Raw genomic sequence first — 16,502 nt, 5'->3', positions numbered from 1 at the left:
AATGAATGTGTCAAACAGCAGCACATTTTCACATCCAGCTCTTATGAGGGAACATTATCACACTTTGTGTCCACAAAAAATTCTGGGGGAAATATCTAACTAGCATTTCAACTGTGACTAGCTAACTGCTAACTGAGTCTGTGGTGTTTAGCAAAAAGCGTACAGTGGGGATCTTTGATTTTGTTATCCATGAATACAATGACAGTGAACAAAGACAGTGAATTTGCTGCCAAAGTGAAGCTTCATATTAAATTATGTAAAGTCAGAAAGAGATGCACATATCCTCTATGAATGTTGTAGCATTTACTTTTGGTTCCCAACACTCACAAATTCCTGTCAACTCCAAAAAATGATCTGAATATTTATGTCTTGACAACATTTCAGTTTATGAAAAAACACTCCGGCTTTGTTTCTGTTAAATGTCAACTCCAACACAGAACTCACATCAACCATTGGCTGCACACCAAAAATGCCAGAATCACCAACCAGCAGCACTGAATGAGCACATGTGATTTCAGATTTTCAAGTCCCTCGCAACCCACACAGACAATATCCTGGCAATGAGTACAAGGAGCTGAGGACGCATATTCAATAAAGGTCTTCTATTACCAGGAGAAGGAGAAAAACTGAGCCTTTTCAGAGAAGATGTATTATGCCTTCTACGCCTAGACCTTGAAATATATCTAGAAACTGAAACTAGCTTTATTAATTTCAAATTAGCTCAGAATCTCCTCTTCTCTTAGTGGTCAGTTTTATTATTTTTAGCACATAAACAGAGAAACACATCAAGCAGACAGGAGGTATAAAACAAACCAAGAGGAGTTTTCAGAGACCAACTGTATCCTTGAAATGTCAAGAAAACAGAAACTTGCAGTTGAAGGTTTTCTCTTGTTTTGATAAGACTGCCGGCGTTATTTTTACCCCAAACCAGAAAACTGCCAAGAACCATGCTGCTGCGTCTGCTAAGCTTCAAGCTTTAAAGACTGCCTTGACTTTGCCAGCATCTCAACAAGTGCTCTTTCTCCTGATGATCTCTGGTTTAACACATGAGTAAAGGTCAATTGGAAAAGCAAGAAGAAGGGTGCTTCAGGTTTATTAAAATATGGTCTGGCTCATGTAAGCAAATAAAAACTGTTAAATGCTAATAACTATTTAAATACATATTATTTAAGAATTATAACAAGTAGAAGAGCAAAACTTCCCCTGTTATACAGTTTGTTTAAGTCAACACTGAGATGGTCAATGTGCAATCGTATTGGACGATTTACTGTCTGTTGATGATGATTGAACTACTGGGAAACTGTCAGGGTGTTTTTTGGAAGGGATCTACCTAAGTTTTAAAATGCAAGAGACACATTTTACAGAGGAGGGTCAAAACTGAAGCAGCATAGCTGATATCCTGAAAAAAACACTGATCTTTCACATCCCACAATGCAACTCTGTGGCATCTTTCATCAGAGCCTCCTTGCTCCCTGCCTACTAAATGCCCCCATCTTTCAAACTTGACAGCTCTGAGTTTGTAACGCAGAGGCTATATCAAAGACTAAAGCTCAAGTTAAGACAGCCCTTATGACACCTCTATGGCATCATCAAGGTTCTTTTCTCACACTTTGGAAAGCTCCTTTCAGAGTCATATAATACAGCTGTTTTCACTGGCTGAGCTGTAGTCTGTCTAAAGGAAAACCAAAGGTCCGAAGCTAAGGTTCAGAGAATTAAAGCAGAGCAATAAATAGCAGGCTATTTTCTGTGCCTTGGTAACATTGAAGGAAACAGGAGAAGAGGAGGAAGTGTAGCTGAAAACATATTTATATAGGAATATAGTAGTGCTGTTAATCAATGTGGGTTCTTAACCCAGCAGTTGAGCATAAAGTATTACAATTCTTCAAATTGTGTTGAAAATGTGTGTAGCGAATGCCATCTGCAGGTCGAAACCCCTCTACTGCAATGGAGTTTTTCTAACGGCTGGACGTAAGTGGTGACGTATTTGGTACGTGCTTTCGTCATCGGAGTCTATAAAAACCATAGACTATACATATAATGGACGTAGAATCAGTGACGTCACCCATCTGTTCCTGAGAGCTGTTAAGAAGCCAATCGGCGGCAGCGGCCATATTGGTAATGGGGAACTCAACCAGGCAGAGTGTGACGTAAAGAAGCAGGGTTAAAGCCTCCTAGCCGACAGCTATGTGTTCCTGCCTGTGAGTCAAGTCAGTCATGTCCTAATTTGGGCAAAAACTGGTAATCTTAATATCTTCTGAACCATTGCATTAGAAAAAAATTCACCCCCCGTACAGTGTGTGCTGATAGAGAGATTAGCTACGTAGAGCCAAGACGTTTTTTGAACCAGGCTGTAAACATGTTTATTAATGCTGTGAAGATCGTCTTTTTTGAATTGGAGTCTATGTGGTTTCCGGTGTTTCTGCCGCCAGCCTCAAGTGGATTCTCGATGAATTGCAGTTTTCAACACTTCTGCATGGGCTTCATAGTTTGAGACTGGAGGTTGCCATTGGTGCGCTAGTCACTTCACTCGCCCTCTGCTACATGCACGTTCCCTAACCTGAAGCTAATGCTCCTGGTTCACTGGCTGCTGAAGCCGCTGATCCACTCTGTGTATGCCGGCTGATGCATTTTAGTCATGAAAAACTCAATATTCATTTACACTTGCTTTCTGATAAGTTAAATGTGGTAATACAATGATCATAACAACAGCCCTGAGGCAGTTTGGACATAACAACAGATGGCGATATTTCCCAACTAGCTGTTCATCATCTACCTCCTCCCCCTTGGTCACATCTTCCGTAAACATCATATTCAATTCCACTGCTATGCGGATGACACCCAGCTCTACCTCTCCACTAAACCTGGCTTCTCCCTTCCACCTTCTTCCCTAATCGATTGTCTCCTTGAAATAAAATCTTTGTTCACCTCAAACTTCCTCAAATTTAACAGCAATAAAACTGAACTTCTTCTAATTGGCACAAAATCTACATTAAACAAACTCCATAACTTCTCTATTCTCATCGAAAACTCGCCCCTCTTCCTCAGGTTAAGAGTCTGGGTGTCATCCTCGACAGCACCCTTTCCTTCACCTCCCAGATCAACCACGTCACCCGGTCCGCCTACTTCCACCTCCGCAATATTAACCGTCTCCGTCCTTCACTCACTCCCCACTCCACTACCATTCTTGTTCACAGCCTTGTCACCTCCCATTTGGACTATTGCAACTCCCTTCTGTTTGGCCTCCCCCACAAAACCCTCCATGAACTACAACTGGTCCAAAATTAAGCCGCCCGTATCATCACACGCACCGCCTCCATCCACCACATTACACCAATCCTGCAACAGCTCGACTGGCTCCCCATCACAGACCGGATCAACTACAAAATACTTCTCCTCACCTTCAAACCTATACAAAACCTCGCCCCTCCATATGTCTCTGACCTCCTCCATACTGCCACACCCGTCCGCACCCTCAGATCCTCCTCCTCCATCCACCTCACTGTCCCCCCTGCTCGCCTTGTTACCATGAAGCCTCTGCTCCCCAGCTCTGGAACTCTCTCCCACCTGACCTCCGTAATACTGACTCACTCCCACATTTTAAATCCAAACTCAAAACTCATGTGTTTAGACTAGCTTATTCCATCTGACCACAACTCCACTGTCCATTCACTTAAAACTTTTTAAATTGTGTTTTATTTACTGTTTGTTATTTAAACTATGTTTGTCTTTAATGTTGTAAGGTGACCTTGAGTGTCAAGAAAGGCGCCTATAAATAAAATGCATTATTATTATTATTATTATTATTATTATTATTATTAGTAGTAGTAGTAGTAGTAGTAGTAGTAATAATAATAATAAACTTTCTCTATTGATTTGTCTGTGGACTGAAGGGATTGGCTCAGAGTTATATCAAACGTAAAACAAATGTATGGCTCTGGGAAACATTCGGGCTTGAGCTCTTAGCTCCAATCTGTGTGTCTATATGATGCTGCAGCTGATAGTAACGGCATGAAGGGGTGAGTGGGCGTGGCTCCACCCCCTCTCCCCCTGCCCTGTAAAAGTTGATATTCCGACGTTCTGAAGGCATTTTTTGAAATTCCCGGGTAGATTCAATTCCTTGAAACTCTGGGGTTTAGTTTAGGGGTGTGCGATACCACAAATTTAGGTTTCGATCCGTTACCAAGTAAAACAGGGCCAGAATCGCAGATATCGATACCGATACTTTCTATTATTAAAAGTATCTTATGTACTTTGATGTATTACATGTGTGTTAAAACACAGGACAGTTTTTAAAGGCAAACAAGAAATACTCCACCTCAAGCATTTCCCTCCTCTTCCTTTGTTTTCTCTTGAAACTCAGAGTTCTCTTTGATATGGATTTTTATGTTTTAACAAATTGGTGGTGTTACCACAGTAGTGGCACCATTAAATGCCCTGTGGCACCGTTAGTCAGGGTGCACGCTGTGGCGCACTGTGCTTGTGCAGTGCGTGATCATAGCTGAATGGGTACCTCTATGATTTGTGAATAAATACAGGCTCTACAAAGACTCACATTTCCCTCCTTCACATGCCTCACCTTGCTGGTTCAGCCTTCATTCATCATTTCAACATGATGCTTCTGTTCAGCCAGGACAAATTAATGAGACTAGACCTTGTGCAGGACACACGTCTTTCAGCTTACTTCCCAATCTGCTTCAGCAAGGAAATAAATCTGTATAATCAAAATATCACCCTGAATCCTTTAAGTGCCAAGAGAGTCGATTCTTTGTCAGTCAGACAGCTCCCAGCAAAATTACGAGACATCATGGTAGATTAAAGCCTTGTTGGGCTTGTTTTCTTGCGTCTGAGGAGGCACCAATCTGGACTTTACTGTGCACATACAAAGAGAGATGCAATGCACAATGAGGGCCACAACACTTGAATGTATTTTAAGCCCCTGATTTTTGATGTCATTATCAGCTGAACACATGGAAGACTTTTAGACCAGATGATGAACAGACAGCCGTTCATAGAAACCCATACTTTTCAAACTTCATGTTTACTATGGTTACAGAGAAGTGCTAAGTTAAAGGAACAATTTTGAAGATGCAAGGATTTTAGCTGTTTTTTTTAATGCTGCAACATCAATACTCTCATTCTTAAGGCCTATTTAAGATATGACTGAATACTTCACAAAGCATCTCTGACAAGCACGACAAGATTTAAGAGTAAAATTATTTTCAGCCCAAGGCAGTGGAGGCAGCTGCAGAAAAAAAGGCAAGTAGTACTTTAGGAAAAAAGAGGAGACACAGATCATGACAACCATGAAGGTAGCAAATACCATAAAAATATGTACGTTTTCAATAATCTCTTCTTAAAACCTATTCTGGTTGTCATTTGTTGTCATTTTCATGGAGTTGATTACATGCAGGTGTGTTGAAGTGATTACTGCAGCTTTGAAACCAAGAGCACCTTAGCTGATCAAGCAGTTATTTCTTAATACAGAAATTTCCAAATATATAACACTATACACAGTGAGTCAGCATCTTGTGACTCACACAGTTCTTATTTGTTTGGCAGATATAAAATGTATAGAATAGGAATAATATTGCGCAAAAATAATTTTATGAAGCTACAGAACTGAAATGTCAGCTTTCAGACCTAAAAGAGTCTGAATTTATTCACTGTCACTCTCAAGTCAGAACTGTCTCAAGTGTTTCTCACAAAAGGAGCAGCTCTCATGGGGATAAATACAGATGAACATGCAGAGAACAGGTTCAATAAATGGAGTTAATTCAGTGTTTATGATTCTTATGGGTGTAAATTGCTCTTCCTGTTATGAGCAATATCATTAGTGTTACGGAGGGTGGCTCTTTGCCTGTGAAAAACTTTCATGTCATGTCAGTTCAAATCATGTCACTTTACAGGATGGTTCTCATAAAATATTTGTTCAGTTCGGTATCAGCTTGTGTGATAACAGTTTTAGGGCATGTCAAATGCTATTAAAGCCTGATAAATTGTTGAGATGTGTTTTGAATTTTTGATAACATGCGAGCCAAGACACATCATCAACTTACATAATTCATCCACACAGCTCTATTGTTCTAAAAGGAAGGCTCAAATCTATTTTACTAAAACTGTTGGCTATTCTTGGTTAATTTATTGCCTATTCAGATTTTTTGATTTTCATATCTAGTTTAGGTCACATAGTTTGAAGTTGGTTCTAAATTCTTGGCGAGGTTACAGTTCTGACATAAGCAGTTAAGAGTGGGCTTCAGCGATGGTGTGCTTGAATTCATAGTTTTGGATTCATGACCAAAGATTTAACATTTTTTTCTCTCATCACGTTCAACTTCACAGTATGACAGCCTAAATTCAGACAGTGCATGGGGGTCTGAAGGATGAATGTTTATGGAACTCACTTCTTTTCTCTCGTGTTTCATTAGGCTAATCCATCAACTTTCAATACCACCACAAGTCCTCAGAAATTCATGTTGGCATATATGATTATATAAGAAAATACTGTAAGTTATGTGGCTTTTTATTCGGGTTTGTCGACAGGATTACTGAAAAGCTATTGGCTCAATTTCTCCACTTTGTGGACAGGTCGAGCATGGCAAAAATAGCCTTTGGAGCAGACCTGATTCACTTAGCAGCTTGCGAACAAATGGAGGATTCTACTTCCAAACATGGTTTTTCTGAACCAATGCTTTCTATATGAAGTTGCAATGCTCAATTAATATTTCTATTTATTTGCTAAAACCTGGAAAAAGTGCATTCTGTTTTCATGTGTGCATGTTTTTTTTGTGAAATCATTATAGTTTTCCGATTACATCCAGATCTTTATAATGGAAGTGGAGTTCTGCACTCTTCAGATGCCCTTTTAGTAACAAGAAACAACACACCCTTTCAAATATATTACTATCCCTGCATATTTGAAGGAGCCAGTGTCAACAAGTTTGAAAAAATATTAAAGATTTTCTTGTGAAATATAAAAAGTCTGACTGTGAATAAATCAGGTTTGATATATGAGTGAAACCCACAGAACTGCAGATCAGTTTCCTCTGTGTGAGTCAGTGCAGCTGAGGCTCAGCCCTAACTTTTCACCGTGTGCTCCATTTCCTCTCCTCTGAGCCCTGTGGGACGGCACAAAACTCCAGATTGCAGAGCTACGCCGAGGCGGCCGAGCAGCACGCTGCACTTGAGCCTCTTCTCTGTTACCTGCTTTAACTCAAACACCCCTGAGACGAGAGCGAGAGGACTGTGTGATGTGACCCACATTCACTTACACTTACAGAGGGAGTGTCAGAGGTGGAGAGGGTGGAGCACAAGAAGCTGATAAAAGAGAGAGTTATTGCTCTATGCGAGTATCTATCTATCTATCTATCTATCTATCTATCTATCTATCTATCTATCTATCTGTCTATCTGTCTGTCTGTCTGTCTGTCTGTCTGTCTGTCTGTCTGTCTGTCTGTCTGTCTGTCTATCTATCTATCTATCTATCTATCCGTCCGTCCGTCCGTCCGTCCGTCCGTCCGTCCATCCATCCATCCATGACATGTTTTACTCTAAAGGCAGTGAGGCTTCAGGGATGGCGATGCCAGCCTGCCAGCACTTTGGTCCAGACTGAAATATTTCCACAGCCCCTGGAAGGATTGCTAGGAAATTTCATACACATATAAATAAGAGCATGCAGGTTTGAGCCACAAGATTATTTCAACGTTCACATACTGTTAAGACAATTGGTTAAATGTAAACCAAAAAAATCAATCGACAGCCAACAAATAAATGAAACTTCAGGCAGTTTATGAGACAAAGTTCAATAATATGAGGATTTGCTTGTCTTGAACTTGAATATATTTTGAGTTTTGGTCCCTCAGTGGAGGAAATGAGACATCTGAAGAATTCCCTGGGGGCTCCTACAACTTGAGATCAGCTTTTTCATGTTTTCTACTAAATAATAAATCCAGTGATTTAAAGACTTTTCTGTCATGCATTCCTTTTGAAGGCAAATTTTGATAATTTAAGCAGTCTGAATATTAAGCAATTATTTGATTCAACATGATCTAGCGTGTGATTGAGGTTTCTTTCATTTTAATTTCTCTCCATTTACTGCTGTGCAATTTAAAACAGTAAAAGTTTCTGAAAAAAAGCAGACACAAAGCTCTACTTATCCATTGACAGAGAACTCGAGAGCATGACAGACTGGATTTGACTGACACCCGCTCAGCATGACCAGTATTTCTTTCCTTCCCTGTTTCAACTCCACAGAAAATGAACATTGAGCATGTTGTTTTGTTGCATCAAATCTTTGCTTCAGTTTTCTTCTCATGGTCACAACCACAAAGACCAATTGATTAATCATACAAGACCATAAGTGAAAGAAAAAACCACTAATGAAAACAATCAACGATGCAACACTACGACTGCCTATCTATTTATCTATCTATCTATCTATCTATCTATCTATCTATCTATCTATCTATCTATCTATCTATCTATCTATCTATCTATCTGCAGAGATGCAGACAGAGTCGGTACAGTAGGTGCGGGAGAGGAAAGGGCGAGGGGAATAAATCCTGGCTGCTGCAGTATTAATTCTTAATTGGAAAGTGATGCTGTTCTTCAGCGTAGCGATTCTGCTTCATTTAGCTTACATGAAGAGACCCAGGGCAGAGGGCTGTGTTGCTGTTTCAGAGCACTCAGCAGAAAAATAAGAGGAAAGAAGGAGGAGGCGGAGAAGAAGGAGGAGGAGGCAGCAGCTATACCCTACTTGAAATAACCTAATTCATCATAAAACACACATAAACATGCACACTCACACCCCCACTGATTTACAGACCCCCTTCCTAATTGGTAAATACACTTCGGCTCTCCAGTTGTGATTGGACAGAAATCCTTCACTGTGCACCCTGAAGATGAGTGGACCATCTGGCCTGTTCCTCCCTCCAGAGCCGCCTGATTGCAGAGCCTGGAGACGGGCCCAGATAACTGGAGTTTCGAGTTAAGTGCCAGCTGTACTTAACAGTAACGGGTTAAAGGTCAGGAATTAAACAACTAAGCACGGCATCCATTTAAAATGGAGGGAAAATGTCAATTCTTTTGTTGCAGTTTTTTGGAATTTTTTGGACACAGTTAAATCACGCTTTTTCTTCTTCTATGCAACACGGTCATTCCTTTACTGGTCCTACTGAACATGCAGGGCTACAAGAAGCTGTTCAAGACGTTGTAAGAAGCTTTTAAGAGCGTTTCTTTAACTAAAAAAATGCTTTGCTCTTATCTTTGGAGCCTTCATGGGAACATCTGGTATACTATTGCAGAGGGACAGAAGGGGGAAATGTATTCAAAAATAATAATGATAGTACTAATATATATCCTTTACTATAAGTGCACAGGCTTCATGTTACCTGTCACCTGAAATTTCACTTTGGCTGCTTTACAGTAAAAGTGTCACAATAAAAACTTGTTTCTTATTATGCTTGACATTTAAACAGAAGTAAAATGATTGAAAACGGATTTCTCCTAGATATGAATAAAATTAAGTTTTAATAAAAGAAAAATAGAAAAATTGTGTGAGGTACAAATTTAAAGGTTGTAGTGCTCAGCTGATGAGGGTAAATAAACACTTACAGTCATTGTATGGAAATGAGTATTCTGAAATATTGTCCAAATGCTGCACATTTTATCGGATACAAAGAAATTTACGTATCACATCAGCACATATCACATCTTAAGTTTGGTTAAGACACTGAAATGTGATGTAAATAAAATGCACAGCTCTCTGGATGCTCTGTACTGTGGTGTGGACTACACCTTACAGAGCACTGAGCTTTGAATACCCAGCCTTTACATTGATGCATCGCCAACTGTCAAAAATTACATAAGAGCAGAAAATAAATCAGAGTGGCTTAAGTATCTAAAAAAACAGGAGCTGCTTAGACAAGCCCAAACTTGTCCCCCACAAGAACCCCGCGGTAGTTTCCATCAGAACAGCCGTGACTTACGTGTATTGCTGCGGGAACGTGAGACTCTCCGCTCCAGGCCACGATGCGCTGAAAATCAAGATAATCTGGATAGATACCAAGCAGACGATGCTGCAAGAGCTTCTGCCTATCGCCATTTTCCATTAACAATTCTCGTCACGGGGTTTCGGTGGGTGAATGAAGCGCTCCGGACTGTCTCCGGGGCATAAATAGATACCGAGCTGATCGTGCGGATGTCCGGCTCAGTTTCCCGACGACTTCATGTCTGTTATCTGCTGTCAAGTGCACGCGGAGGAGGCAGGCATTGGCCGTGAAGGCATCGCGGACGGTGGGAGATGCACTAATGCAGCTGCCAAGACACTGCAGAGTCTCTCCTCCTGCTCCCACATACACCAACACCGACACCGACACTACCACCACACAGGCCGGCGCGTGCACGACAACTCTCTCTCTCTCTCTCTCTCTCTCTCTCTCTCTCTCTCTCTCTCTCTCTCTCTCTCTCTCTCTCTCTCTCTCTCTCTCTCTCTCTCTCTCTCTCTCTCTCTCATCAGCAGCTCGTAGAGCTAGACGCGTTCACGCTCACCAGGCAACAGAGGAGCAGTGGAAGAATCTAGTATTTCTTTATTTATCCCTGCAGGGCCACGTGGGATTTGTCATCGGCACAGATTTTGTTGTTTTTACCCAAGACTGACCGCTGCTTCTGAGTGTATTCTGCTATAAACCAGTATGATTAATCAGTTATGCTACAGTAGCCTATTAAAATGTCCCTGAATGCAACCAAATAAAATTATACTGTTGAACTGATTCATTACGCTAATGTCATGCTCCAAACATCAAGGGGCTCCAGAACCAGGGGCGTCATAGTGGGGGGAAAAGTGGGACTGACTAAGCTAGGGCCCAAGTGGGTAGGGGGGCCCTAATTGGTCTGAAATAAAATGTGTTTTCTACTACACTTTTCTTTTCTTTTGTTATAACTGCAATAAGATACCAAAAATATTATGAGGAATTCAGGAATTTCTTTCCGGCTCTGTGAGATGCGCATCAAGTGCAGGGGCCAGGCCTTCTGTTTTTCATAACTGTAAAACAGCTGAAATATTTTCTCCCCTACATATCAATATAAAACACAGATTGTCATTTGACAACAGGTTGCTTGCTAGCTGCACCGACGATAGCAACTCTACTGCATTGATTTATGAATGATTCAGCACCGATGCAGATGGACAGCGACAGTAAGCGAAAATTGTCCAGTACTGTCTTCCTCAGCACACAACCCTATTCATAACCGTAACCCTAATAATAGCCCTAACCCTATTCATAACCCTAACCCTAAACCTAACCCTTATCATAACCCTAACCCTAACCCTAATCATAACCCTAATCATAACCTTAATACTTACCTTAATCATATACCTAATCCTAACCCTAACGCTAAACCTAATCAAAACCCTAACCCTAATCATAACTCTAAACCTAACCCTATCCCTAACCCTAATCATAACCCTAATCATAACCCTAATCATAACCTTAATCCTAACCCTAACCCTATTCATAACCATAACCCTAACCCTAACCCTAATCATAACTCTAAACCTAACCCTAACCCTAACCCTAATCATAACCCTAATCATAACCTTAATCCTAACCCTAACCCTATTCATAACCATAACCCTAACCCTAACCCTAATCATAACCCTAACCCTAACCCTAATCATAACCCTAACCCTAACCCTAATCATAACTCTAAATCTAACCCTAATCATAACCCTAATCCTAACCCTAACGCTAAACCTAATCATAACCCTAACCCTAAACCTAACCCTATTCATAACCATAACCCTAAACCTAACCCTAATCATAACCCTAAAACCTAACCCTAACCCTAACCCTAACCCTATTCATAACATTACATTTGGAGAAATTGTAAAAAAAAAATAATATTTACATGTAGCTTAGATTTGAGTCAGTTAACCAGGGTAGTTTTAAGCATTTTTTTTATTATTATGCAAATAAACCAGCATTATAGCAGAAATGTTATATTTTGTAGGGTTGGCTGTGGTGATGGGGCCCACTGAGATATCTTTTCAGGGGGCCCAGAATTCCTGGCGACACCCCTGTCCAGGATTTCATTCTGATCCAGCGCCACCAACACCCTTTAACCCTGAACAGAAAAGGGCTTTGTGTGGTTAGGGACCCTTGCCATGTGTCAGTAGTCTGGCATGAAAGGCCTTATGTGGGCCAAAGTCTCTGTTTGAAGTGGCTGCTTTGACATCTCCTGTTTGAAAGTCACGGAGCTCAGGGACTCTTTGACTTTGAGTATCTGCCAATCAAATCCAATACTTCGTTTTTTACATTTTCTTATCTTCACTTTCTTGTCAATTCTGCAGCAACTAAAACAAAAACATAAGACTAATAAAGGAATTTAAAACAGTTTCAGATCACAAGCATGTTATTTCTATTTTATGCAGTTGTATTTTGCTCATCTGCACAAAGGAATTCCATTGCACATTTGCTGTAGTAGGACGATTTGGAGCCAGACACTCATCCTCATCTTCACAGTAGGTGAAGTAAGAAGGACTCCAGCAGAATAACAGCAAAGCAGCAAGGCTATAAACTATGCAAGATACCGAGTATTGCCCTGGGATCCAAAAAGTCCCTAGTTCCAAACAAGTGTATTAAGCCTTCAAACTGATTGATGACATCAAAGTCAAGGCTCTTTCTGCATGGCTCGATAGTTAAATAAAGAATGTGGGGAAACTGCTTCAAAGAAAAACAAAAAATTCTCCCATGTCATAAGATTCAATTTAATTAGCATTAAATGAGTACAATTGTCATAACTAATCATACATACAGATATTCTGAGCAGTTTTAAGTATGTTAAAGGGTTATACTGGAGCTGTGAAACATGAGGTAAACACAACACACACTGAATTGATAAGATACAGTGAATCCACCAGTGTCCTATCAATACTTTAGTATTGATGGAACAAGTATTCTTGCATGGAAAGGGAAATGTACTCACAGCAGTATGGTAGTAGTAGCAGGGTTTTAGAAAAACCAAATAGAATCCATTCATTTAACAGGAAAGGTCTTTTAAGATTTCTTTGCTCATTTTAAATGGCTGTGACTTTTAAAATCTAAAAGTTCTCTTTGGAGCTTCACTGAGCAACCATTTCCTGCACGAAAAAGTAAAAATAAAAGGTTTTACAAGGTTAAACATTATGATAAGTGATACAGAAGTTGTGTTTAGTGTACGTTTGGGACATGGTATAAGCTTAATTTTCCTACATGGGTGCAGAGGACCACCCCTGGACTCTTATTGGTCCTAAATTACATATAACTCTAACAGTGAGGTGCCAGTTAGAACAGCATGGGGCCATGACACATCAATACTGGTCATTTAAAACATGAAGATAGCACTTGTTTCTCTTCTACTATGACATGTCAGTAGTCCGCTGGAATTATACTAAATTGAAATCTCTAAGTAACAGTCAGTGAGGCGTCAAAAGCAGTCAAATAGTCATTTCTATCCCCCTGCAGCTCTTGTCGTGACAAATTCACTGATCTAAATTCCCAGAAATGTGCAAGAGAAGTTGATTTCCCAAAAACCAGATGTTTCCTCAAGTTGTCCTTAAAGGGGTTCATTAGTTCAAGGGAGCCAAGTATGAAGCAAGACCTCCATGCCGGAGGTTCTCACAATGGTAACTATTAGGGTGAACGTAAAACAGTGGCGTCACGGGGAGGCCATAAAAGCAGAGGAAAGGATTCTTTTGGGGTGCTTCTTGGGTTTGGGTCCGTCAGTCTGTCTGTCGAGGATGATCAGAGATGTGAGCTGTATGCTGTATCTTCAATAAACCTGCAAAGGCTGCAAGTTGATCCTGTCTTCGTGTTATTTAATTAATAGTTAATTAACATCTGGAAAATCCACAATACTCTCTAATGGGTAATTCCCACCATGTGCTCCCCTGAGATGAGCCTGTAAAGCCATGTTAAATGATAGACATCTCAAATAAACCATGAAAATTTCAGTGCATGGGCATTATCTGGAAAAGACAAAAGACAGGGTTCCCACGCGTCCTGGAAAACCTGGAAAACCTGGAAATCAGTTGACCAGTTTTCCAGTGCTGGAAAACACCTGGAAAATGGGAGAAAAAGTAAAATGTCCTGGAAAATCACATAAAGTCCTGGAAAATGATTCCAACATGGCTGCGTTTGACCTGACCCTATTAACAAAACATATCCCCATTCATTGAAAGTTGAGTGCACGCTGTGCTGGAAAAGACAGCAACACTGCGCAACTTTTTTCACATCTTTTCTCCTTCACTTCATAATCATGCATTCACAGAAAACGGGGGTATATTGTTTATGTTTTATGGTACATTTGGCTCAATTACCGTACTGTAGCTCAGTTGTTCTCAAAGTGGGGTCCTGGGACCCTTGGGGGTCTGCGAACCATAGCGTGGGGGTCCGTGAAATAATTTGAATACATTTCTAATAAATTATAAAATTGTGCTGTGTCATTATAAAACAGCATATACACCATTGTTATGATACCATTTGGTAGCTCAAAGGGATATGTGAGTCTTGTTACTGTTAATTTTCTGAAAGTGTTTAAGATCAATTACTTGAAAAGTATAAATGCTGTCATGTTGAGTCCACAAGGAATGAAATGACCCTCTGTTTTAAAGTATACAAGTGGTATTTACTTGATTCAAATTGAAGTGTTATCTGTTTATCACTATGGTACAGGTCTGAAGTATTTACATTGATACGTTTTACAATACAAATAGTTCCAAGGGCAACTAAGAGTGCAAATGGTAGTAAGCATGTGCTTTAGTGATGGGAAGTTGGGCTCTTTTCAGAGAGCCGGCTCTTTCGACTCTCAAACGGCTCTTAATTTAGGATCTTTTGTAGCTGTATATTTTTTACCTTAATTTTGCAAAAAATAATAGTTTGTGTTGAAAACCCTTAACGTACGGTGTTTTATGAGAAGCCTTATAATGCCCAATTGTGTGCATTTCTTTTGTTACAAAATCATTCTCACCCTGATCTTAGGGCTATGATTAGGGTTAGGGTTAGGATTAGGGTTAGGGTTAGGATTAGGGTTAGGGTTAGGATTAGGGTTAGGGTTAGGGTTAGGATTAGGGTTAGGGTTAGGATTAGGGTTAGGGTTAGGGTTAGGATTAGGGTTAGGGTTAGGGTTAGGGTTAGGATTAGGGTTAGGGTTAGGATTAGGGTTAGGGTTAGGGTTAGGATTATGGTTAGGATTAGGGTTAGGATTAGGGTTAGGGTTAGGGTTAGGATTAGGGTTAGGCTTAGAGTTCGGGTTAGGGTTAGGATTAGGGTTAGGGTTAGGGATAGGGTTAGGGTTAGGGTTAGGATTAGGGTTAGGGTTAGGATTAGGGTTAGGGTTAGGGTTAGGATTAGGGTTAGGGTTAGGATTAGGGTTAGGGTTAGGATTAGGATTGTGATTAGGGTTAGGGTTAGGGTTAGGGTTAGGGTTAGGGTTTTGATTAGGGTTAGGGTTAGGGTTATGATTAGGGTTAGGGTTATGATTAGGGTTAGGATTGTGATTAGGGTTAGGGTTAGGGTTTTGATTAGGGTTAGGGTTAGGGTTATGATTAGGGTTAGGGTTAGGATTGTGATTAGGGTTAGGGTTAGGGTTTTGATTAGGGTTAGGGTTAGGGTTAGGATTAGGGTTAGGGTTAGGATTGTGATTAGGGTTAGGGTTAGGGTTAGGGTTAGGATTGTGATTAGGGTTAGGGTTTTGATTAGGGTTAGGGTTAGGGTTAGGATTGTGATTAGGGTTAGGGTTAGGGTTAGGGTTAGGATTGTGATTAGGGTTAGGGTTTTGATTAGGGTTAAGGTTAGGGTTATGATTGGTTTAGAACCAGATCTTAACTTAAGCATACAGAACTAGAACCAAACTCATGCAAACAGAACCAGAATCAAACTCAACCAGAACCAAACCAGAATCAAACTCAACCAGAACCAAACCGAACCAGACCCGAACCAGAACCGAACCAGAACCGAACCAGAACTGAACCAGAACTGAACCAGAACAGAACAGAACCAGAACCGAACAGAACCATACCAGAACCGAACCAGAGTTGAACCAGAACCGAACCAGACCCGAACCAGAACTGAACCAGAACCAAACCAGAACCGAACCAGAACCAAACCAGAACCGAACCAGAACCAAACCGGAACCGAACCCAACCAGAACCAAATCAGAACCGAACTAGAACCGTACCAGAACCAGAACCATACCAGAACAGAACCAGACATGAACCAGAACCAGACATGAACCAGAACCGAACCAGAACCGAACCGGAACCGAATCGGAACCGAATCGGAACTGAAGCAGAACCGAACCGAACCAGAACCGAATCAGAACCGTACCAGAACCGAACAAGACGTGAACCAGAATCGAACCAGAACAGAACCGAACCAGAACCGAACCAGAACCAAACTCAAGCAAACAGAACCAGAACCAACTCAGGTAAACCAAACCAGAACCAAACTCAAGCAAACAGAACCAGA

At 40.7% G+C, this 16,502-nt stretch overlaps 1 protein-coding gene across 1 annotated transcript in view; it reads right to left on the bottom strand.

Annotated features, from left to right (window-relative positions):
* Positions 1 to 10,564, bottom strand: part of LOC117820810 (voltage-dependent calcium channel subunit alpha-2/delta-2-like) — a 43,557-nt gene extending 32,993 nt beyond the window's left edge. The window contains exon 1 of the mRNA XM_034694753.1: positions 9,984 to 10,564. Within this exon, the coding sequence (XP_034550644.1) occupies positions 9,984 to 10,099 (116 nt within the window). The 5' untranslated portion in view covers positions 10,100 to 10,564. The remainder of the gene's footprint in view (positions 1 to 9,983) is intronic.
* Positions 10,565 to 16,502: the final 5,938 nt, after the last annotated feature.

This window comes from Notolabrus celidotus, chromosome 1, assembly GCF_009762535.1.
Source record: "Notolabrus celidotus isolate fNotCel1 chromosome 1, fNotCel1.pri, whole genome shotgun sequence".
NCBI lineage: Eukaryota > Metazoa > Chordata > Actinopteri > Labriformes > Labridae > Notolabrus > Notolabrus celidotus.
The sequence above is the reverse complement of the archived record's forward strand: the minus strand, read 5'-3'. Positions and strand labels throughout refer to the sequence as shown.